The 26,610-nt window shown below is 35.0% G+C and overlaps 1 protein-coding gene across 9 annotated transcripts in view; it reads right to left on the reverse strand.

Moving 5' to 3' along the window:
* TDRD3 (tudor domain containing 3) overlaps window positions 1-26,610 on the reverse strand; it is a 173,171-nt gene that overhangs the window by 100,000 nt on the left and 46,561 nt on the right. For 7 of the 9 annotated variants that reach the window (XM_069467185.1, XM_069467176.1, XM_069467179.1 and 4 more), the window contains one exon: window positions 1,397-1,481. Coding sequence is in view for 2 of the 9 variants with exons in the window: in XM_069467176.1 (XP_069323277.1) it covers window positions 1,397-1,481 (85 nt within the window). In the remaining 7 variants the exon portion in view is untranslated. Of the gene's footprint in view, window positions 1-1,396; window positions 1,482-6,065; window positions 6,112-10,518; window positions 10,572-26,610 lie in introns of those variants that run through there. The other 2 variants (XM_069467181.1, XM_069467183.1) reach the window with 2 other exon arrangements.

Here is a 26,610-nt window from a genome sequence, read left to right on the forward strand (position 1 = left end):
GTACAATTTCTTTTATTTATTTATTTATTGAGACAGGATCTCACTCTGTTGCCTGGGCTAGACTGCAGTGGCATCATCCATAACTCACTGCAACCTCAAACTCCTGGGTTTAAGGGATCTTCCTGGCTCAGCATCCTGAATAGCTGAGACTACAGGCACGCACCACCATGCCCAGCTAATATTTTCTTTAATTTTTTGTAGAGACAGGGTCTTGGTATGTTGCTCAGACTAGTCTTGAACTCCTGGCCTCAAGCCCACCTCAGCCTCCCAAAGTGCTAGGATTACAGACACAAGCCATCGCGCCGGCCAACATACAAAATTTCTACCTAATGTTCATTATAAAAAATTTAGTCTTTTGTTTATTAAAAACCTAAATACTCAGCTCAGAAAAAACAAAAAAAGATCTTGTTCGTCTTATTGAATAAAATTCAAAGAAGCTGAAAAAAATAACAGAATTCAGGACATAAGTTTTATCTGTTTAAACCCAAGTTTAATTCTATAAATATAAAATTTAAGTAATTTTAAAAGAAAAAATTACAGAGTTATACATTTATTTATATTTTAAATGTTCTTAACTGCCCACCATTTCTGGTTTACATTGATTTTGCAGCGACACAATGGATTTTTCAGACAACAGTTTTCTTATGAAGTTCATTGATCACGTATCACAACACATAAATTTGTTATAAGAATCTATTGATTGTTATTATAAGGCAACAGAAAAAAACTATCGGGGTAACTGCAGGATGGAGAAAAGAGCATTTGTTTAGTTACATTTTTATTTCAAACAATTTTTATAACTCTTGAAAAAAATCCAAAAGCCAATCCAATTATGGAAAAGATATAGCTACAGGATTGAGTGGAGGAAGAGAGTTGGAAAGAAATATACACTAAAACACTAAAGCAATAGAAGCAGATTTAATTTCCTTATTTTGCTTTTCTGTATTTTCTGAAATGTTTTACAATGGTATTACTTTTATCATCAGGAAAAGTTACTTTGAAACAATAAATACAATTGTTGAAAAGCAATAACCTAGAGTTCCCATGTCAATTAAATGGCAATTTGTTTTAATGAATCATCACAGTTTTTACTATTACATATCTACCATAAATGTTATAAAATTCTATAACTGATCAATGGGTGAAAAAAAGGAGTATTAACTGCACTTTTTTCCTTTTTCATTGTATTCTGTAGAATAGTTGTTAATAACTGGCTGATAAGAGATTACAAATTCAACAAACAGCACTATAACTTAAAATGGACCAAAAAAAAGATGTTCTCCATATTACTTATCATAAGACCCCGTTTATTCTGTGAGACTTTTCTATGAATATAGTCCAGATTAAAAATATTACAAACTGCTATTAACTTATAAAGTTAATAAATATAACCTACATTGAGAGCAATCAGGATGATGTCATTTACACTGACTTTGTCAGGAGAACTTGTGCAAGCTTCAATGCCTTCATCTGAAAGATACCTGTTAAAATAAAATAAATGGCTTAATGTTACCTATAATCAAAGTTAACCAAAATTATTTTAAGTCTACATGCAATTTTTTTTTCTACTATAAAGTGCTTTTACTACAAATACTTGGGAAAGTGTCCTGGATATAGACTCCCTGCTTATTTACTATTTCTGATAGAACAGAATTTTACCATTTTTCCTCTTTTGTACGTTTAAAGAGATATTGTGTCAATAAAATTATCCATATGCCTTCTGAGAAAAGCTATTTAAATGTCAATATACTTGTTAAGGAACATATGAGCTACTCTTTGCCATTTTACAAATATAATACCTGACAATAAATATCTGATAATGCAGTAAGCTTTGAAAAAGAGATTAAGATGTGCCATAAAAATAGAACTAAAAAGAACATAGTTTTAAACTATTTCCAGCAGAAATTTCCCGAGCTACTTTCTCACATTATCTTCTAAAGTTCCATTTTTTTAACAGAATGTTCTCAAGAATCCTTCAATCAATACTACTGACTCCAAGTAACACAAAGATAGGCAACTTTTTACCATATACCTTTTACTTTTCCTATCTCTTTTGTTTTTTTACTCAACATCTTATTTGCTGTTTGTTCTTTTATCCAGTCCAAACCAATCATGCATCTGTCAGAAACAATATTTAATTCAACAGATTACTGAATCCTAAGGGGAACAAAATCATTTATACCCATCCACCCCGACACAGCATAGACATTTTGACATTTGAAATTCTTTGATAAATTCTAAAATTCAGGTATCCTCCACCAAAATGTCCACCTGTAAAAATGTCCACTAACATCTCACATTTTTTGGAATGAGCATCAACTCTTTTTTTTCTTTTTCTTTTCTTTATAATTTTAAATTTTTTTTTTGAGACAGTCTCACTCTGTTGCCTGGGCTAAAGTGCCATGGTGTCTGCCTAGCTCACAGCAACCTCAAACTCCTGGGTTCAAGGCTCCGGAGTAGCTGGGACTACAGGCAGGCAGGCGCTACCATGCCCAGCTAATTTTTTCTATATAGCTTTAGTTGTCCATTTAATTTCTTTCTATTTTTTTTTTTTAGTAGAGACGGGGTCTCGCTCTTGCTCAGGCTGGTCTTGAACTCCTGAGCTCAAACGATCCACCCTCCTCAGCCTCCCAGAGTGCTAGGATTACAGGAGTGAGCCACTGTGCCCAGCCGAGCATCAACTCTTTTAACCAAAGGGTTAATGCTACTATCGCCAATGCAGACATTCTCCCACTGTTAAAAGGATCTGTGACTGCTAGTCTACAGATGTAACTCAAGCTCATTCTTGATGATCAGCAATTCCACTGTTAACCCCCAACATTAGACTGATTCTAAGACACTTGTCAAAGTAAACGCTACCCAGAGACAGCAACCAAAAACGAATGTGCCTTTAAGAAGCAAAGAATAATTTCTCAAAAGTAAAAGAGCAACTGAAAAGAAATGTGAATAGTTAGGACCATACCAAAGAGCAACAGAAAATTAAACTTGATAAGTATATAAGCAAGATCAAGGAGATAAAAGTCAGGAAAGTGTATATTTAAATCAAAGCAAGAACGTAAATAAAATTAGGTACTATTAAACGTTTAAAACCATGGCAGTGCTTAACTACAATGATGAATGAATGCAAGTAGTTAAATGGGTGATAGAGAGAAAACAGAAGTGTTAAGTATGTAGAAAAGTCAGTAAGAATGAGTAGACAGTAGGCAGGAATGACAGTACACAAGTCACCACGGAATACAAATGTTTGCAGTCAACTTAGACGGTTAAAAAGCTGCTTTAATTCAAAATGGCTATGGTAACTTCCTTATCATCCTGTTAATTTTTCACTGTTCATAGCCATTAACTGTATCTGTAATTCTAATCAGTCATCTTACAAATTCAGTTCTATAAATCTTAATTAAGCCCTTATTATGTGAAAAGTATTATATAAATTAGTAAAAGATTAGTAAAATGATGAAAATTAAACAACTGCCTTCAGGGAGTTTACAGTCCTACACAGCATAACACAATACACAAAAAGCTATCATGCAAAGCCAAAATAATTATAAATCAAATGGTATGGGGACTCAAAGTAGCCAAAATAATCATAAACGAAATGTTATAGGGACTCAAAGTGGCTGAGGGAATGAGAGAAATAGATAGAAAGGGAGTAATATAAGCAAAAACTTGGAAGTGAGAAAGTGTGAAGCACCTTCTACAGGTAACATCCTGGAGTATTATGGCTGGAAAATGAGGAAGAAATGAGATATAAGTATAGGTTGAGACCAATTTTAGAAAGCAACAGTACATAAAAATGGTGATATATTAAATGCTGACTGATTACAAAAACACAACTTTCCATACTCCTACACACAGGGGTAATAGTATGCAATGACTAACAGAATACTTTGTTTTCTAAGAAAAGGCAAGTCTAGAATGAAAAGATTATAGGATGTCAGATGAACTAGAATAGATCTTTAAAAATAATCAAAGTTCACCTCTTCAATTTTACAGATGAAGGAGCCCTAAAGATGTTAATTAAACTTGCCCCAAAAATATAAATTTAGGAAATGCAAAGTTAAAAACAAGAATGATTCCTAACCCCCTAGTTCAGCAGTCTTTCCACTGCAACACACCATTTTTATTTATCAAACAACCAATGCTAATATTAGGGATATGAATGTCTCATAAACAAAAGCCACTGTACATACAAATCAGTTTCCTAATCAACTAAACACTTCAACACACATACACAAAAAGCACACCTAGGCAAATTCAATCAGTGAGCTCCAAAATACATTAAACAAGAATAGGTGTAATGTAACTTCATAGTAAAAGATCAGGAAACAAAAATTAACTAATGATTAGAGATTCAAAGATTGTTAGAACAATAAAAAGAAAACCCATCCTTTCAAAATATAAACAGGGAAAGTCTATCTAACAAAATTTCTAAAGGCAGAGCTATAAGGGGGTGGAAATTTGACTTTATCCACATATAAGTGAAATAGTGATATCTTTCAAGTAATGCCCGTATAAGGCTTCCTTAATATAACTAATAAAAAGTGGCTCAGTCTCAATTTCTAAATTTTACAAGGTCTCCTTTGCTCACCCCTTCATATTTTGAAAAATCAAAAGACTTAAGCTTTATGGGTTTACTTCGTAATTATCAAGAAATAGGACACCCACTCACAGCTCTCCCAAGTAACATCTTAGTGATCCTTCTGTAAATACTGGACCATTTTCACAGCAAGAATGAACCTAAATTAACCATAATTTTAGACTTACAAATTAATCTTTTTAGTTTTGTAAATATTTAAAACTCCAATATTATCAATGAATAAAACAAGTGATAAAAATGAAAAGTCAAATGCCAAAATCTGCTTCAAGATGCACAGTAACACAGTATCTGAAAGAACAAAACAACACAAGATTCACCAGCTTTAACTGTGGCCATCAGGAAAGAACAAAACCAAAAATTGGAGCAGGCACACCAGGTATGATCCCTGTGCACACCTGCCTGGTAGACACCAAGGGAAGAGAATTATAATCAGTTCCCATGTGCCATTTTTGAGCACGTAAAACCCAAAGGCATACATAGACCCTAGAAGAAACTGACCCCAGAGAGGTCTTATTTACTAAAACAGCTAGCAAAAGCATACATCTTTTCTTTAGTGGAGATTTTGGACAGTAATATTATAAAATCACTCATCCCTAAACTAAAAATACATCTAAATACACTTTATTAACAAGCAGGGCACTAATGGGCTAAATTTCTCAAAAAACAGACTAATATTTCTTACTAATTTTACGTTCAAATGATGCAACTTTAAATCACCACAGTTTAGTAAGTGCTCAAATCTTTTTTAAAAAGTGATTTTAGAAAATACTTATTTTTTTTTTCATAAATAGAAGTAAAGATGTTAAAATTTTGTCTTAGAGTTACTTTATCCTGAGCAACTTTTTTTTACTTTGGACTAAGCTTTAAAATTAATTATAATCCACCAATTTGGAGCAGGGGTACTTTTTTCCTATTGTAGATAACAAATTCAATAAGGGTCACATAGCCTAACTGCCTCTGCCAGGACTGTCTCCATGTGATGTCCAGAAGTCATCTGGCATGTAATACAGACATGTTCCAACCATAGTTCAAGAATCTCAACTGGCAGAAAACTATGATAAAACACTGTCACTTGCATCTCCAGATAGTGGATCTCCATTACCACCCTTTACCCCCAGTAAGGAAGAAAAGGCGGCCAATTTTCCTTTGATCTCTTTCTTTGAATGCAGGTAAAATCTTTGAGTCTAACTTACTCACTGGTTATGATGCATACATAAAGAAGAGAAGCAAGACAAACTACAGAACACATGCCCCAGCTTAAGGGGGTGGCCATAACTCAGCTCCAGCTAATGCATAAGGATAGGTAAAGTACTTATTGTCAGATCTGATTGTTGCTTTTAGATTTTTGTAAAGTAATGTACAAGCCAAACAAAATAGGTTTCGGCCTACAGGTGGCACACACTTTGTACTTACTAAACATACTAGTTTAAGTTATTTGGTTTTATTCACTTCTTCTACGCTTACTTACTCCTGTTCACTTCCATCTTTGACATACAATGTTGTGTCATAAGTGTCTCTCAAATGATATAACATTCATAACAGTCTTCCTTTCCCAGCAAAAGAGAAACAAAGTGTCTTTTAGGCCACTTTGTATGACACTGGGAGAACAGAGAACACAATTATGCCTGTAACAAATGTTCTCTGACGAGTTGTCTACATAACACTAAAAAATGTCAAATCATTTATGGTCACTGACAAATATTTTACGAACTGGACATATATAGAATCTACCCTTACTTCAGACTTCCAAGACTACTTATATTTTTAAGGGGTGGGGAGGAACATTCTACTTGGCCAGAATCTGAGCCATAAACGCAAACACTAACATTTTCTTCCCTCCATCCACCTCCACCCATTGAAATAATGAATGTCCACTCAAATCTGAACTAAGACTTGAATTCCTAAAATTATCAAAGACAGAATCTAGTATTGCATATTGATATAAAAGTAGGCTGTGAAAACTCTTTAAAATGCCAGTGAGAAAACCAAGAGTGAAAACATTTTCCTCAAATGGATTGCGACTATATCAAATAAAATAAAGGAACTATCTGGACAGTAACTGATACACAGTGCTCTTAATTGTCTATGAATAAAACCCAAATCAAATGGCTTTCTCTGGTTTTGGGGGTCTCTGACCTATATGTGACTATTTGATACCACACTTAGGTTACTAGACCCCATATGACACCTAAATACCAAAATGGGAATTTAATAAATGGATTCCAGTTTAGCCACAAAGAAAATAAAGATAACTAACTCCCAATTACCCAAGTTAATATGGGACAAGGGAGAATAAAACATAACAAATAATCAAAAAAATCACCTATATTAAAACGTATTTTTAGGCCGGGCGCGGTGGCTCACGCCTGTAATCCTAGCACTCTGGGAGGCCGAGGTGGGTGGATCGTTTGAGCTCAGGAGTTCGAGACCAGCCTGAGCAAGAGCGAGACCCCAACTCTACTAAAAATAGAAAAAAATGATATGGACAGCTAAAAATATATATAGAAAAAATTAGTTGGGCATGGTGGTGCATGCCTGTAGTCCCAGCTACTTGGGAGGCTGAGACAGGAGGATCGCTTGAGCTCAGGAGTTTGAGGTTACTGTGAGCTAGGCTGACGCCACGGCACTCACTCTAACCTGGGCAATAGAGTGAGACTCTGTCTCAAAAAAAAAATAAAATAAAATAAAATAAAACAAACAAACAAAAAAAAAATGTATTTTTGATCTTAGCATATATGGAAGTTCCTGACCCTCTACAAATTCCCAAAACCTTAATGCTGTAAAAACAATATTTTAAATTACTCACATAAAGATTTTTCTATTCACTCTGCCTATTCTCTTTCTATCTCCACAGTGTAAGTTGACTGTAATATACCTGCCAAAATTTGTTTTTTCTATTATTCGTATAGGCTCTTACCCAGCCAGAGACACTGAAATAATTTACTTACTGATTCCCTCCTCTGGGCCAGAACAAGATGGCTTATAAGTTCCTGTTTATAAATACAACTTGGAAAAATACATTATTTAGCCATATTGAGTAAAAAGATTAGTAAGGTAACAAGACTCATGAGAATCTGGACACAAAATTTGCTTCAGATAAACTGGTATAAATGAAATCAATATATTCAATACAGCTTCCAGATACACTGGGGCGGGGAGGGACTCACAGAAAAGAATATAAATTGGTAAACCAGCAGTTAGTTGAATGAATCCATGGGATTCCATGCCCAAATCTCCATTAGGCAGAGCAAATAAAAGGATAAGGATCCTACTAAAGGTAATTCAGAAGAGGGAGTACTGTAACAAATGGTGGAAAATGAAAAAAGAGGTCTTTCACTTCATTTCCCTTAACAATCAAGTACTTCTATCACTACTATTTTCTTTTCTTGTTTAAGTGAAGTAGCCACCTGCTATCCCAAAATGAATACCACAATCTTTATTTCAACAATTACAATCAGGACCCGAATCAATGCTAGTTTAAAATTTAATTTTCTCTATGGTTTATGTACCAATATATCAGATAAATAAAGTTATGTATCAATTAAAGAACTTCTAAGTATCAGCTGTAGTTTGTTAATCTAGTAAACTATTTTTAATACAAGATTTATTTTACTCAATAATAAAGTATCTTTAAAAAGGCATTATTTTTCTGGTTTTAGTTTTTATGACTTATTTGAAAGCATAAATGTATATTATTTCCACCATTTAACTAACCTATGGTATTAATTTTCTACACATACATACATACACACACTCCCCAGAGTGTTATATTATAAAAGTAGAAACACCAAAAGCAAAAACGAAAGGAAGAAACCACGAAAACCTTAACATTTTAAATGCAAATGTTTCATAAAATTAACCTGCAAAAAAAACTGAAAGAATGAATATGCAAAAAGTTTTTTTTAAAAGTTACTCAATGCTACAGAAGCATCTTTTTTCTAAATAAACAACTTACAGAGATGTGAAATACAAAAATGCCTTAATATACACCATAATTAACATTTATTCAAATTTCAATATTTCTGCAGCCAGACCAAAAAAAGTTATATATGTAATTTTTATTTACTTTTTTAGAGACAGGGTCTCACTGTGTCACCCAGGCTGGAATGCAGTGGCACAATCTTTGCTCACTGCAGCCTTGGACTGCTGGGCTCAAGGGATCCTCCTACCTCAGACCCCCAGCATGCTGTGATTACAGACATGAGCCACAATGCATGGCCTCAAAAATTTATTTTAAAGACTGAAAGATGGAAATTAAGAACAGTTCCAGGGCCAGGCACAGTGGCTCACATCTGTAATCCTAGTACTCTGGGAAGCTAAGGAGGGAGGATTACTTGAAGTCAGGAGTTCGAGATCAGCCTGAGTAAGAGCAAGACCCCATCTCTACTAAAAAGAGAAATATTAGCCAGGCGTTGTGGCAAGCACCTGTAGTCCCAGGTACTCATTAGGCTGAGGCAAGAGGATTGCTTGAGCCCAGGAGTTTGAGGTTGCAGTGAGCTATAATGCACTCTACCCAGGGCAAGAGAGCAAGACTGTCTCCCAAAAAAGAAAAAAAAGTTCCAGGGGAAATGCTTTGTAAGGTTATATCTAATTTAACAACATTCAAAAGTGTTTAAACTCTGAAAAATTAAGACCCAGATATGTTTTTGTTAAGGACGTCCTTTAAAAAACTGAAGATTAGGCAGCTAATTCTGAGGGATGTACTACTTGAAAACACCACTAGATGACAACCTTGTTTCACAAGTAAAGTAGTGTAATACTACTACTGTTAGAAACTAAGACCCTAAAAATGTACTAAACTAGCTTTAGAGGTTTCTGACGTTTGTTTTTTGTTAAGGGGCAGGGATAACAAAAGAAAATATAACAGTCTATTATAATTTTAGAATTTGTGTTTGATATAAAGATCACTCAGGGTTTTTAAAAAATTCATATTAGTAGGCATTCAAGAAATATACCCCACCATAAAAAAAACTGAAGTATATCAAAAGATAATTTTCATTCTATATTCATCTTTTAGAAATAATTTTATAAAAATAAAGTATACATAAATTACTAGAGACTAATTTTTTTTGCTGTAGAACAGTTACAAAGAGTATTTTCAGTATTATTTCAATAATTGCTTTTCTCCGACATCAAAATAAAAAAGCATAACAATTTTAAGATAACTATAAGCAGATGGGTAATAAATCACAAACTTCTATTTTTTTATGACCCATGTTCAAAATATTAAATATTTTCCCACACATAAACCAACCCATGAAGACATTAAGCCTGGAATGCTTATTTGGTATTAAAAAAATAACAGCTGAGCAAGTAAAAATTCGTACATAATTTCTTTGAAATTCCATAATCGACATATTACAAAAGTTTACTGGCAATGGTAACCAATATTGTTATTCATTTTTGCAAACCATGCCTTCACATAAATTTGAAAGTATAAAATGAAGGCCCTGGATATTTTAACTTTCATTTGGGTTATAACTTACACCCTTCTTCTAATTCAACATTTTCATACATTAATTCAGAAGCAGAGCTGGGGTTATTTTTCAATAAATCAGCCTTTAAGATGTAAGATTACGTGATTATTTCTGTCATCTTTTTCTCAGCACAAAGGTGACAGATATAAAGTCATACATCAGGTCAAAAGGTTCACATGAAGCCTAATGCCCTTGACACTATATACTGACTACTGCATTACAGCATCGGTGCCTCCAGAGTCTAGGCCAGGGTCTCCCAAGGTGAGGCCTTCCAGAATTAACCCTAAAGAGACTGCATACTCAGTTAAGTTTATATAAGAAATGTTATTTATAAATGTAAAATATAAAAAATATTGGAAGGCATTTTTGTAAGTAGCTTGGAGAAATTATCATCTGATCTGTAGTTTTTAGTGAGACAGGACTAGATGCAAATCTCAGCCTCACCCTTTAATATATGTGGGATCCTAGTCAACTAACTTCATCTTTCTTGTGCCTTGGTTTACACCTACGAAAAAATGAAGACAATATTGAAAATATTGATCTACAGTGGTTCTAAGAATAAGACAGCATGAAATACCTAGCATATGCTAAATAAATATTAGTGTTCTTCCTTCTTAAACACTGTTCCCTTGTTTATTCTAGAAAATATTTTCAAAACATAGTAATACTCAAAATTCTTCTGGGTTCTAATGAGAAAGGAAAAGAATAAAATTTACTTAACAATGAAGGGAATTTCTTCAAAGGCTATAACTAGTAAATAGTCAAAAGTGTATATTCTTCCTTATTAGTAAATCTGACTACATATTTCTAATATGCTATTCATATGGAGTTCACTGAGAACTGAAGAAAAGTATCAGCAAGATACAAAAAAATTCACTATTTAATTTGCTTAAATTTTTCAATCAAAAGTTTTTTAACAATAAGAAAATAAGTTATTCCATTAGACTATGCAACTGTTTCTGCCCTAAACAGAAATTCTAATACAAAATACACTGCCATCATTTTTGTCCAATCTGCCATTTATGTCAAAATTTAAAACAATGAAGTCAACATATAGCTGATAAGCAATAAGTTTAAAATTCTATTGCACAGGGAAAAATTAGACATTTCAAAGTTCACACTTACAATTTATTTAAATTAATGCCATCCATTCAAAACTTTAAAAATGAAAATTTGCTACTTCAATTACCATTGGCAATTATGGCAAATACCTATTTGTTTCTAGTATATGTAATCATATATCTTACAATCTAATAGTATAACAACTCCCTATAAATTAAAATGAAGAATGAAAGAGGCATGTAAGTAGTACAATATTAAAATAAAAAAGGGCAGTCACTTAAGTATGCTACTAAATACTTTTTTGTCAAAGGAATAAAACAGCCCCATAAATACTTAGTTGATAAACATAAGTTAATAATTATAATTTCCATTTCTTTAAAATGTACTGTAACTATAAAATGCTTAGTTTTGCTTAAATTTTTGAAATTAAAATGTTCCGAATAAAAGTTTCATTTTTTTAGTAAAGGAGACCAGGAAATTTCACCCAAAATATGGCACCTTAGTATGTTGATTATTTTAAATTAAAGGCCCTTGGAAATCAGCAAATACTGGAAGAAGCTTTACTTTAATACTCTCTTATCTGCCTAAAATCTGGACCCTCCAAAGAAGAAAATTACCACTTCCTTGAGTTTTCATTAATTCATATTGCAGGAATAAAGACCACAGTCTGACAACACACCTGAACAGACTTTTGTCACAAACCACTGTTTGTTCTGCAGGTCCAAAAGACTTTGTCCCAGGCCATTTTATGTTTTCCAAGACCACTGGACTTGCTAAAAATCATTTACTATCCCTCTTAAAATCATCCACATTTTCCCACCTCCCTTTCCTCTATTAAGAAGGGCATATAACTATCTGTACCCCATTGGGTCACTGGGTAATCATTCCCCTGTCAAAAGACAAACTCCCCTCATGCTATGTACCTTAAAATAAATTTGGTATGCCTTTTCTCCTATCAGTCTGCCTTTTGTAGTCCCATACCTCTTTGTAGTAGCCAGAATGATGGCCCACAGAGAGATTTCTCCATGTTCTAATCCTGGAACCTGTGACTGTTACTTTATTTGGAAAAAAGAGTCTTTAGATAGGTAATTAAATTAAGAATCGTGAGATAAGGGAATCATCCTAGATTATCCAGGTAGGCCCTAAATCTAATGACAAGTGCCCTTGTAAGAGAGAGGCAGAACGAGTTTTAAGACAGACACACAGAGGAGAGTGACAGAGGAGGAAACAGCCAGATGAAGGTGAAGGGAGAAATTGGACTGAGGGGGCCTCAAGCCAAGTAAGTAATGCCAGCAACCATCAGAAGCTGAAAGGGTCAAGTTACTGATTCTCCCCTAGAGCCCCTGGAGGGAGAACAGCTCTGTAGACACCTTGATTTCAGACTTCTAGCCTCCGAAATTGTTAAGAGAATAAATTTTGATTGTTTTAAGCCACCCAGTTTGCAGTTATTTGTTTCAGCAGCACAGAAAATGAATGTATCTGTTATGAATTTCTGTAATTATTTGAAAAGTAGTGATTCTATTAAATAAAATTACTTTAAAAGGCCATCCCCTACCTTAGAATCTATGAAGGACATTTTTCTATTCAACTTAAAATGCCTTCATTCATTCTTTCTGAATGAATGAATTCTTTCAGATTGGTTTAAATCTATAAATAATAAAATACAAACTATACAGAGGTATAATAAAAAGTGAATTTAGCCCTTTTAATTATACAGTAAAGGGAGGTGGGTAAATCAGAAGCACTGAAGAATATGGAGGAATCATGAAAAGACCTAGAAAGGGGATCACCAAATTCTCCACCCACATTTCTGACTGACCTCTGAATGACACATGTACAGAACAGACTGAGAACATCCGAGCTGAAGACAAAAGAGTTGAACAGAGAATGGAGCTGCTGCACAAGATAAGAGTCCACAGTTTAAGCCCAGCCAAAACAAAAAAAAAGTATCTTCTATAACTGCAGTCCCCAAACCATGGTCTGTTAGGAACTGGGCTGTGCATCACCGCCTGAGCTCCAACTCCCACCTCACCATCCCCATCTGTGGAGAAATTGTCTTCCACGAAACTCAGGAAATGGCAGGAGGTGAGCAGCAGGGGAGTGAGTGAAGCTTCATCTGTATTTCCTAACCAATCCCCTTCACTGGCATCACTGCCTGAGCTCCACCTCCCCTCACCCCACCTCACCTCCGCATCCGTGGAATAATTGTCTTCCATGAAAGCAGTGCCAAAAAGGTTGGGGACTGCTGTGTAACACAGGAAACAATAATCATCAGTGAAAAACAACAGAACCAAAATCTCCACATTCAAATCTGATACCAAGATGAACCAGATGGAACTAACAACGATTTAAAGTGGATATTATAACTATTTGCAATTAAGAGGAAAAAAGTTCTCAATACAGTCATATGCAACTTAATTCCCATAAGATTATAATACTGTATTTTTATTGTACCTTTTCTACGTTTAGATGTGTTTAGATACACAAATACTTATAACTTCTGACTTCAGTGATTTTTCATACTCCCAAAAGCTTGTTGAAGTAAATTTAATTCTGTTGGAGTATAAATTTACAGTTTTTTCATACTTCATGGTTGTTTTTCGGAAGGAAAATTTTCCTTATTTGTATGCAAATGTATTTCCTGATTTAGAAACTTTTCTTTTGTTCATTTTGTGACAGTGAGCTGTTTTACAATGTTTCTAGTCCAATGTCACCTTTTCCTATCAGTCTATTAATGCCATGTATTGATACTTTAATGAAGTAGTTGGTTTTTCTGTTTCTTTAGGTGGTTGGGGTAAGTGGAGAGTGGTATGAATCCTCCAATTTTGTAGTTCTCTTGTGTATTGCAAGGCCCTAATTTTCCTTTTTCCTCTTTTTCTCCTCACTACCCAATTACCAAAGGAAACTTCTTCCTTTTTGCTTATCTCCCAGAAGCAATGCATTTGAAAGATATCCCTTTAAATTACACCTATTCTTTAAAATCAGTCTTAAACATTTAAATAGAGTCTATCCCTTTAATTCACACACCAGTTCTTTTACACAGCATCTATATGTTTCAAAGTGCATGCCTGGCCCACTTTATGGCATTTGCTTCTTTCTCGTCCTTTATTTGGTACCTGTCTTCTAAGATATGCATACTTTGAAATATCTTCCCAATATGCCAGGTTTCTTTAGTATTTTCACATTTAGAGTGGATTTAATCTTTCTGGTGGTCATTCCTCACACCCTCCAGTCACCTCACAAGCATCTCTCCTCTGTTTTTCTATGGTTTTTTTTCAAGGTCTGCTTTGGATCACTAAAGCCCCACAGTGGGGCAAGACTGGAGTGGGAGTGTGTTGAACCATGGTGCTGGCACTTAACATTTTCATTTTATTCACAAGTATTTCATAGTTTCCACATTCTCCGTCTATTAGGTACATAGTGAGGGATTCCAGGTCTCCTAAGGACAAATGTGGGTACAGTTGCAGTCCCCCTCCCACCCCAACTAGGCTTTCAAAGAGGCTCATGGGAGATCTACATGCGCAGTAAGACTCAGGTATATAACTCCCAACTGTCCAATCAAAGTAGTTCCATGGTGACATCTGAGCCACGAGGGAGGTCCCAATCCAGACACTATAAAACAAGACCCAGACCATAACCAACCCCCCCCCTTTTTTTTCTGCGCTCTCTTTTGCTATGACAATGGGTCTAGTCATCATCTCTGGAGTATATATCTCGCTCAGTAAACCTGTATCTTCCTCTTGCTCTATAATCCGATCTTCCTCTCCTCAATAAACCTCATTTTCGTGCTTGCCTTACTTTGGCGTGTGTGGTCATTCTTCAACCATGAGCACACCAAGAACCTACGCTTTGTAAGGCTGGTGGCAGGCACACCTCCCCTCCCTGATGGAAAAAGAAGTCCATGAGACCTGCCAAGGACAATGCCTGCAAGGCCCAGCTAAGTTAAAGGACGACCACACCTGGATGGTTACCCTGATAAGGGTCTTGGTTCCTGGAGTCCACACATACCACCGGCCCCTCCTAGTTCTCAATACCCGCCCTAAAACTGCAATGGAAAATTCCTTGCTCTCCCCACCATAAATCTTCCCATCGAAGAAACCCCCATCCCCCAGCCCTAAAAACATATATAACCCCACTCAGATTTCTGGGCAGGGCGACTTCTCTGGTCCACTTGTGGGACCCATGAAGCTTTTCCAGGTTCCTCTCTCGGAACTCGTTACTCTCACCGGGGAGCGCGCCAATAAAGCCTCTTTACTTATCCCTTTCAACTCTGCTCCTCTTTCTTTCTCTGGTGCCGGCCAATCCAAAAAAACCTTACACGCTTCAGACTGCAGTCCGACACATTCTCACATAATGTCGACAGCATGGTTTTACAAAGATTTTTCATTGTTGTGAAGTTACATGTATAGTCATGGGAGGAGATTTGGGGAGGTTATTTACTACACTACCACGATTTTCTAGCAATCATAAGTCCCCGGAGGATTTTCTTCAATAAATAGACGTGCTGATTCTAAAATTCATATGGAAATGCAAATGATCAAGAATAACCAAATTATCCTGAAAGAGAAGATAAAGGCCTATACTAATTGTTATCAGTACGTACTATAAAGCTTCATTAATCAAGACAATGTAACACTGGCATGAGGACAAATAGAACAAAGAAATAGAATAGCATCCAGATATAGACAAACTATGGTCAAAAGATCTTCAACCAAAATGCCAAGTCACTCCAATAGGGAAAGAAAAATCTTTTTAATAAATGGTACTGAAACAACTATCCCAAAACAACAATAATAATAATAATAATACAACTATATCTCTTTCCCACTCCACATACCACAATTAATTTGGTCATATACTTAAACATAAAACCATACCCTACAGATCCTAGAAGCAAACATATAAAAGTATCTTCACAAACTTGAGGTAGGCAATTATTCTTAGGACATATAAAATACTAATCATGAAAGAAAAACTGATAAAACTGATCTTTTAACCAAAATTTAAAATTTTTAATCATCAAAAGATACCATTAATAAAATAAATAAACCAAAGACTGGAAAAAACATTCACATATGTACCTAGTAAGACAACTAGAAATAATCAACATTAAAAAGTCCAACAATCCAATTTTTTAAATGAGCAAAAGACTCAGAAACTTCATAAATGGCCAGTAAGCACAGGAAAGTGCTTAACGTCTTTAACATCAAGAAAATACACATTAAAACTACAATGAGATACCATTTCACAGCAGCATGAATGGCTAAAATCAAAAGGACTCTTAACACTGAATATTGGTGAGGAAGTAGAGAAATCAGATCTTTCATACATTGTTGGAGTATCAGATTTCACAGTCACTTTGGAAATAAAAGTTTGGCTATTTCTTATAAAGTTAAACACATAATAAATCTGCCTTATGACCCAGCAATTCCACTCCTAGGTATTATCTGAGAGAAATGAAAGCATATGCCCACAAAAATCCTTATACAAGAATGCTCACAATCTCATTCATAATAACCAGAAACTGGTTATTGACTATCAACAGAAGAATGACTAAACAAATTGTGGCATTCCATTCCAAATATGGACTACTCCTCAAAAATAAAAAAGAACAAATTACTGATACAGATGAGAACATGAATGAACCTTTAAAAAATTATGTTACGGTTCTAAGAAGTCAGAAAAAAAGATTTCCATTTTTATAATGTCCAATCACAGGAAAATTAATTCATGATGACAGACATCAGAAAAAGATGACCTGAGGGCACAGGAAGAACAGAGCAGGAGAAAACTTTTCTTGGGTAATAGCAACATTCTGTATTTTGTTTGGGATGGTGGTTATATAAATGTATACAACTATTCAACCTGTATTAGTTATACTGCAGTTAAAAAAGAAAAGTCCAATCATTTCAATAAACATTTGTTGAGTCCCTACCTACTCAGTGACAGACATTGTACTAGTCCTAGGAATTTGAAGATGAAAAAAGCATTGTGTTGACCTCAAATAAATTCAGTCCCAGTGAAGCTTGGTTCATTTGAGGAGACAGACACATAAACAATTATAGTACAATGAGCAAGAGATAGAATATTAAAGCAGCTCCAGGGAAGGACACTTACTTCCCATTAGGGAAAACTTCTTATAACAGGTAATGGCTATGTTTTAAAATGATAGGCAAGGATTAACTAACTTAAATGGAGAAAAGCATTCCAGGCAGAAAGGACAAAATGAAAAATGGCACGATGAATGGCAGACATAACATACCACATACACAACAGACTCACAAGCAAGTTGATGCCAGAACATAAACTATAAAGGAAGTAGGAGCAAAAAAGGAGGCCAGAAAGAAACAAGAGACCAAAAAAAAAAAAAAAAAGAAAGAAACAAACAAACAAACAAACAAACAAGAAACCATGCATACCTTCGTAAGGCAGACTTCATCCCTAACCCTCCACCCTACCCCACCTTGGCCTGTTAGGGACTACCACAGAGCTCTGCACAGCAGGAGGTGAGCAGCTGGTGAGCAAAGCTTCATCTGTATTTACAGCCGCTCCCCATCGCTCACATCACCACCTGAGCTCTGCCTACCCTGCCCCAACCCCATCCATGGAAATATTGTCTTCCATGAAACTGGTCCCTGGAGCCAAAAAGGTTGGGGACTGCTGCTATAGGGGACAGGAGATCTAGAGGTTAGACAACCTTTTTAGGTAACTCATTCTAACAGCTTATAGAAAAAAAAGATCTGAGAGAAGAAGCAAGAAGACCAATCATGAGGCTACTAATGTGTTCTCCAGAATGAAGGCCTAAAACAGACAAATATTTAGAAAGTAAAACTGGCAGGACTGATTGTTAGTTTAAATATGATGGAACAGTAAGAGTAAAAAATGATTGATATGTGAATGGTGAGATGAACGTACCACCTCTAAGACACAGTATAAAAGAGAAGAAGAATTTGGGAGATGGAGGGGAAGAGAAGTACAGATAGAGGCATGAGGAGTTTGAGGTGCCTCTGTGATACCTAATTTAAATTGTGCAGAGCATTTTATATACAAGGCTGCAGTCTGAAGTACGGGCATAGGCAGATTTAGGAATCATCAGCATATTGAAATTAGTTTAAATCATGAAAACAAATGAGTTAAAGTAAGAAGAATGAAAAAGCAGACCAAATAGAACTTGGTTAGTACCAATAAGGAAGGTAAGAAAAGCCAGGGAAGGGCAAGATAAGAATATCGTTTAAAAATGGCAAATGAATGATTAGAAAGTGATGAAGAGAAGACGAATTCTGCAGCATTAGGGAAGACAAGGAATAGTGAATTTCAAGATTCACAAATACTGCCCAATACAGCAAAGAGGTCGCTAAGGAAAGACATGAAGGATATCTCACAACTGGGAGGTCACTGGTACTTTAGCAAAAGCATTTCAGCAGTGTGGAGGAAGCAAAAAGCCAGACTGTGCAAAGAAATGTACATAACTAATGCAAAGAAATGTACATATGAACACAGTCATACATGTGCTCAACATTAAAACAGCAGCTTTCAAACCAAATATGCGTGTGTGTATGTGTATATATATGTGTGTGTGTGCGTATATATACACACGCACACACACACACACACACACACACACCCAGAAAAGGCATTTGGAAAATATTTTCTAAAAAAGGAAAATCAGATTTTGAAGAAAAAAGTCTTGCTTAACAAATATCTACTTGGTAAATCAATGTTGGCTTCATTCACATACTGGTTTGGAAATAGCACTAAAATAAGAATGGAATTAGTAGTTGGTCACATCAACTCAGTCGTGGGAAAGATGATAGCAAGTATTCCCATCTGTCAATAATCACTCCTTTTTTTATATAAATATATTCTTAAAACTTCCTTAGTTAAAAAAAAAAAATCCCTGGTACTCTTCAGAAACCTACACCTAAGAACTATGAGAACTTCCTCATTTTCCTTCAAAAATATTTACACTTAGAGGTACCTTATTTATTGAAAGTCAGTGAAATCACAGCCATTTTTGCTATGGCTTAATATTATACCATGTTAAATCACTTATTTTATCAACTTACAAAGCACAATTTTTGAGGCATCCAATAAAGTTATTAATTCTTAAGCAAAAGACATTAAGAAATGGCCAGCATTAACACTAATAGAGTAAACAGTATCAACTGGTTTTATTTTTAAATGGGGGAAGGGGACAAATCAAGGAGAGAGAGCCAATCAGAGTTCTCTTTCTTCAATTTCCCTTAAGAAAAAAATACATTGATAAGGTTTACCTCTAAAGAATGTTTTTCTTTAAACTGTCCTTGCCTGAGTCTTGATCTCATAACCCACCCTTGAAATAAAAGCCAGAATGATCTTTGTAAACTCAATAAATCTGATATCTTCATGGCCTTCATTTAAAACTCTCAGTAGATCCTCTGGACCTCAGTGGTTCCCAGGGAATCCATCAAGTAATCCACACAAAGTTTGGCCATTTAAGAAAAGAAAGCAATTTTATCTACATACATCTCACAATTTGATAGGTAAAATTAATCATGATTTTTACAGAAAAACTAAGGTATTCTTCAAAATTTTCAAATTCTTCAAGTCCATGAAAGAGCTATAAAGACTGCATTTGTCTGTTTAGTTAGCTAACATTGAGGACCTAGTTTTCTCAATAATGGCATTTGCCTATTATTCGTTATATTTATTAAATGAGCATGTTTGCTTATGGCCACTATGTTAATTATGGCCCCAGTACACCAAAGTGGTTAGATGAAGTGTAAAAGATGAAATAGTAACATAATTTCTATAATCAGAATAATGCCAAAAATGAAAATTGTGCACTAGATCCCAGTGAATATGAATGTCTATGTAGTGGAACCAGTAATTCTACAAGTTTGAGGACACATATCCAAAAAGGAAAAATATCAATAAGAGTATGGCAATGAATATTAAAGAACTGAATTTTATTACACCCTTCATCCCTAGTCCTTTGAACACTGTTACAAAACATCATCAACCCAGGTCAAATCGAGACATCAAATTATTTTTTTCATAAATTCAATTTCTAATCTAAAATAATCAGCCTGCTGATTACCAATCAGGTTAATTTAAATATCTCTGGCTATCAAATATACGGTTATTTAAAAACAAACTCCTGTATTTTACTCAAGAATGATATGTTTCACCAAGTTTTTCAAACTCACATTCACTCTCTTTCCTCTGTTTAAGCAGTACTGATTTAAAAAAAAAAAAAAAAGGTCTGTGCTCTAGGTTTTCTATGGAATCCAAAAGTTGTCCAGGTGTGATGGGAAGGTTCAAAGGAAACCAATGAAGGATTACTATCTGCCCCAGAACATAATGAAAAAGTTCTATTAAAATCAGCCAACCATTTCAAAAACATCTGACAACTTTGTATTTGATAGAAAGCACCCATTGCAAGTACTGGCACATTCTTATCAAATAGTTAGGATTTGTTAATCTGTGAAACAGCCCCATTTAAACCAGTCATTAAGAATAAGGATAAGAACATGGACTGTGGTTGTCTTGGCAAGTTATTTTTGACAAATACTGGAACCAGTAGCATGTACTACTTGTTCCAACCTCAGTTTTTTCTAAATAATAATGGACTGATACATCTATTTTCACTAAGTACTTAGGGCAGAGATCAGCAAACTTTTTTGGTAAATGACCAGGTAGTAAATCTTGTAGGTTTTGCAGGCCATACAATTTCTGTCACAACTACTCAACTCTGCTCCTGTGGCACAAAAGCACCCAAACATAGACAGTAGAGGTGTATAAATAGTTCTGGCTGTGTTCCAATAAAACTTTACTTACAAAGACAGGTAGCAGGCCAGATTTGGCCCACTAGCCATAGTTTGCCAACTCCTTACTTAGAGTAAAGCTGTATAATCTATCTTTCTATAAAAACTAGACTCAAAAGATGTGTCCTCCTCTCTCAAAAAATGCATTTAGTCTTAAAAAAAATATATACTGTCCCATAAATTTACCTATTGCATAATTGGTTCCACACATTTAATTCTTGAGAAGGGCAACCCATTACTCCTTAAGTGAAATCCTCATTTACAAAAATTAAAGGCAAATAATAACAATGCAACATTTCAATAAGAACATGAAATTGCCTGCCTTCAGCTTCTGAAACTTATTAAATTCACATCCTTATTAATAGACTGAATATTAATAGCTTCCTCTCAAATTTCTTTCTGTTCTTCCTGAAATAAGGAAATAATGTAATATTATGTGAAATAAATATTCTATCTACCTGTATCATTTTATCTTTAACTTGAGACACTAATATTTACAAGATTACCAAATGCTAATGGTAAAATATGAGATTCAAAATCCTTAAGATATAAAGATTTCAGCTTTATCAAAGTAATCTTCTCACAGATAATATAAGGTATTCTAAAATAGAGTAAAAGGCATCAACTTTCTCCAAGGGTGACATCAGACCAGAAAACCATACTTGTGCAAGTCACATGAATTTATTTAACTGACAACCCTAAGCTAAGAGAGTCCGGGCTTGACACACAATAGTAAGAACATGAAGTATTCACTGGGTGCTCAGCATATGCCAAGCCATGTTCCAAGTACTTTGTGTGTATTACCCTACTAATTCTCTTAACTATACTATGAGGTAAGTATATAACAATTGACATCATTTTATGGATGACCAAACTGAGACAGAGAGCAGTTAAGAAAGGTGCTCAATGGTATAGGTAATCAGTGGCAGAACCAGGACTGACCTCAGCTCAGGAGAGTTGGTCTTTAGAGCCTATGCTCTTTAATTACCAACCATACAGCACCTGAAGAAGTAGATATAAAACTAAAAGAAGATCAGAGGTACATAGCAGTGTTTTTGTAACTATTTTATTTTTCTCAATCTCTCACAATAATCCAGTTTTGTGATGGAATTCTAATTAACTAATTCTAATATAAATGTGTATTCAAAATTATTTAATTTCTCACTCTCAGTTTCAAACACAAATTGATTCAAGCTTTCAAGCCCATTCGTTGGCAGCATTTTCACACTGCTGACTTCTTGCTGACCTATTAGTTCACATATACTGGGTACTTTCACAAAAATGAAAAAAAAAAATTAGGTCAGGGGGTTCCTGCAGAGGGGATACCAGGCAGACCATAACAGCAACAAGCAAGGTGAACATAAGTGTATGTTTTAGATATATAGAGATCTATATTCATATATTTTTTACATATACTTTTGCTTAAAGCATTACCAATAACTATAAACAATTCAATTTACATACACATGAAAGCTATTGTGATAAGGTAAAACATTTTAAAAGACCACCAACAGTCCAATTCAATTTTATTTTCCACAAAAACATGTCAGGGCAGGAATAATTCAAACCATGTCAAGCAGTTAGCCAGTATGATAATGGCACAGATAAGTTTTATAACACTAATTCTAAACTAATATTAATTCATAACTAAAAGTATAAGAAAGTTACAAAATACATAAAAAGGAAGCATTATCTCATAACAAATCTGACCATTCCTTGATATGCCATACTAGGTTTCAGCAATATGATTAAACCAATAAGGCTTGTAATCCCCTTTTATAAGCAAATATAATACAGACTAATTATGATTATGGAATGCCATACAATGTAGGGAAAAGGGCTTTGCAAACTGAAAAGTCCTTTACAAACATAAGATTATTACTACAAATATTTTTAAGCAGAAGAATATTAAGTAAACTAAATCAAACAGTATGAAGAGCAAGAAAAGGGGGGGAGCCTCTTCTATTCATACCAATTCACTCAAATTTACCATAGTTTGAGCAGTACCGCTGAGTGAAAAATTCAAATGTGTCCAGGTAGAATAGAACTACTTCAAATGTGGTCCATAGATCAATGCCAATCCACAAACTTTGTTACTGCTGCATGATAGGATACAAACTGAGGTAAGCATAGAAACTTCTAGAGCAATCTCATACTGCTACAAGGTTTTACAGTTTACAACATTAACTGGTTGACAGCTTGAGAATCACTGAGCTAGACTACAGTCCTCAGAATCCCTTTCAACTAGATGTGAGACTAAAGTTCTTGGAAACCAAGAACATGATGTGTCCTCATCAACTGACTCCATGGCTCTCTCCTGTCTTTCCCTTTCCAGCTGGCTGAAACCCAGATATGACAGCTACTTTGCTATGACCATGAAGATAGGGACAATACCCTAGAGTAGTGCTCCTCAAACTTTAATGTGCAAAATAATCACTGAGAGAATCTCATTAAAATAGAGAAGCTTAGTAGGTTTCTGGTGAAGATAGAGATTCTACATTTCTAACAAGCCACCAAGCAATGTCAGTGCTGCTGATCTATAGACCACACTTGGAATACCAAGGGGTGAGGAGTAAGATAGAAGAAACCTGGGTCCCTAAATGACAGCACAAAGTAGAACTGTCCCACCATTCTGGGTAGTTTTATGACAGAGGGGAAAAAAAGCTATGTTCTTCAGGCTTCTGTAATGTGGAGTCTCTGTTACATCAGCCCAACCTTCAACCTAACTAAGGTTAATTTATTTAGCAAGTTTTTCCATATATACTCATATTTAATGTTTCACATTAGGTATTTTACAACATCTACCCTTACTAATTTTCAAACTCCTCACAGTCCTGCTTAGGAATTTAGTAAAATAAAAATGTTTTTTCTTAACATCGTCATGTAACATCCATGACAGACTGCTTTCTGAAAAGCTGCAGCTGAATTTATTTGCATTTTATATTTAGAGGAATCTGAAGGGAGATTTGGGGGAATTAAAAAAAAAAAGAACTTCAGATATATGAATTTATAAAGAATGTCTCAAAAACTGCTCTGTCTGTAATATCAGCAAGTCAATAAACTAATACTGACCTAACAAATAATCTTATCAAAGAACTCTTAAAGATATGTCCATTTTCTCCTCTGAGAAAAGTCAACGATTTTATAATGCATTCTAAAGCTTTTTTTCCCTATCTGGCAGCTCCTTAAAGGCTAATGCTCTTCTAAAAATGCTGAAATTTCTCAGTACTTAAACTTAGCCTCTGACTTAAAGCTTGGTCCTTAGATCGGTGCTGTCCAACAGAAATATAATGAAAGCTGCATACATAATTTCAAATTTTCTAGTAGCCACATTTTAAAAAGTAAAGAGAAAAATGAAATTAATAATATATTTTAACATAGCATATTGAAAATATATAATATAAAAATTATTGAGATCTTTATACTCATTTTATACTAAGTATTCCAAACCCAGTATTTTGCATTGTGCATCTGAACTTGAACTAAACACATTTGAAGTTTTCAGTAACCACATGTCTAATGACTACTATACTAGACAGTTGCAGCCTTAGATGACCCCATCCATGCACTGCTTCAATCACCAGCTATACCGAAATGACTCCAAATTTATATCTCTAGCCCAGTCTTCTCTTCTGAGCACAAGGTTAGTATTTTCTAACGCCTAGCTGACGTCTTAGATGACGTAAAGGCACCTCTCACTCAAATAATGTCCAACTTCGATTCATGCCCACCCCACCCCGCGAAATATGCTCATCTTCTAATAGTTCCTATCCAACTGAACTGAACTAATTGATTTGAGTATACAAGCCCAAAACCTAGAAATCAACACCTTGACCACTCTTTCACTGTCACACCCATATCTGATCCATCAAAAAGTTCTATCCATTTGCCTTCCAAATATCTCTCAAATCAATTTATTGCTCTCCATCTCAACCACCACCATCTACTCCTGCCTAGGTCCATTTTCTTCAATGGTAGGATACTTCAAAACTTAACTACAATGTTATCCCTACTTTAACCCTCCCATCCTATTTAAAACTCTTCAACTGATTTCCAGGGCCTCTAAAATAAAAACAAAACCCTATATGGCCTATAAAGTCCAAGCTACATGATCTATCCCCTAAGTATCTCCTAGCTGCACATCACCACACTGTCCTTTCTTGCCCTCTGGCCACCCTGGTCCTTCAGACCTTTGTGCTCACCATGCTCCCTACTGGTATATGACCTTTGCAGATGCTGCTCTCCCCTTACTTTGTCTAGTTAATTCCCACTCATCCTCTAGATCTCAGGGACGCATTCTCTGATCACCATGAAGAGGCCAAATTCCCCTTTTATATAAGCACATATGGAATGATGCCCCTTCTCCTCTCTAGTATATTTTACAGATGCAAAATATTTGAATATGTAATTAATGGCTTTCTGCCATAGACTACATCTGATTGTACTAAAGTAAGTACCTGTCACAATACTGTGTTCAATAATTATTTATCGAACGAGTACATCAATGAATCTGCCTTGTTTTTTCAACCTAGATAAAATATTGAGAGAAGACATACAAAAATCTTGCTTATACAAGCCTTCTGGACTTCCTAAGTCTGAGTTAATTGCTCTCAGATGTGTTTCAACAACACCCTGCAAGTTAAATACCAGTATATAACATGTTTATAGTCTGCATGACTTGTACATCATTATATCCCAGCAATAAACACAGCGGCTTGTATATAGGAGACATAAATATTTACTAAATGTATTTCAGTATACACATTATTGTACAGGTTTATATATTTGTCTGCATTATGACTTATTGTTGTAAAGATATCATACCTTCAATAGCACTATACTGAGGGTTGCTATTTGTCACTATCTTAAAGGCCATAAGCTGTAACACATGTGAGAAGTACACACGCACAAAAACATACACTGACTTAGACCCATCCAGCAAAGGTGTGGAAAAACATCAGGGTTCCAGTGCTAACATACAGTTAGGCTCTCTGTCCTGCCCTGGAGCATGATGCAATTCTTTCTTATTTCTATCCACAACCTGTTTCTTTTCTGCTATCAGTATCTTTAATTTGACACCTTTCTTAATACTTTACATTATTACCCCACACTTCTTACCTACTTTTCTTTGTTGGTCTATGACTTTACAATTGTTTCTCAAATTTTTATGTGAAATTTTTTGAATTGCTAGGAGTACTGTCTGCTCCTTCCAAAAATTATCTGGAGATAAAGGATACCTCAAAACTTAACTATAATGTTATACCTACTTTAATCCTTCCATCCTAATTAAAACTCTTCAACTGATCTCTATTGCCTTCAAAATAAAAACAAAACCCAACATGACCTATAAGGTCCAAGCTACATGATCTAGCCCCTAAGTATCTCCTAGCCCCACATCACTACACTGTCCTTCTGTCTTGCCCTCTGGCCACCCTGTTCCTTCAGATCTTTGTATTCACCATGCTCCTTACTGACATACGACCTTTACAGATGCTACAGTTCTTCAGCTACTTCCAGATCCTAGACTCTTCAAGAAGAAAAAATTTCTAGATTGAGGGGACTTAACTGTAACATGATAAGTCAAAATGCCAATATTTCTCTTTTGTCAAAAGAAGAAAATAAAAGCCAAAAAAGTTGATATAGTCATATTTTTATGGTTCTTGAAATG

This window comes from Eulemur rufifrons, chromosome 4 (assembly GCF_041146395.1).
Source record: "Eulemur rufifrons isolate Redbay chromosome 4, OSU_ERuf_1, whole genome shotgun sequence".
Classification (NCBI taxonomy): domain Eukaryota; kingdom Metazoa; phylum Chordata; class Mammalia; order Primates; family Lemuridae; genus Eulemur; species Eulemur rufifrons.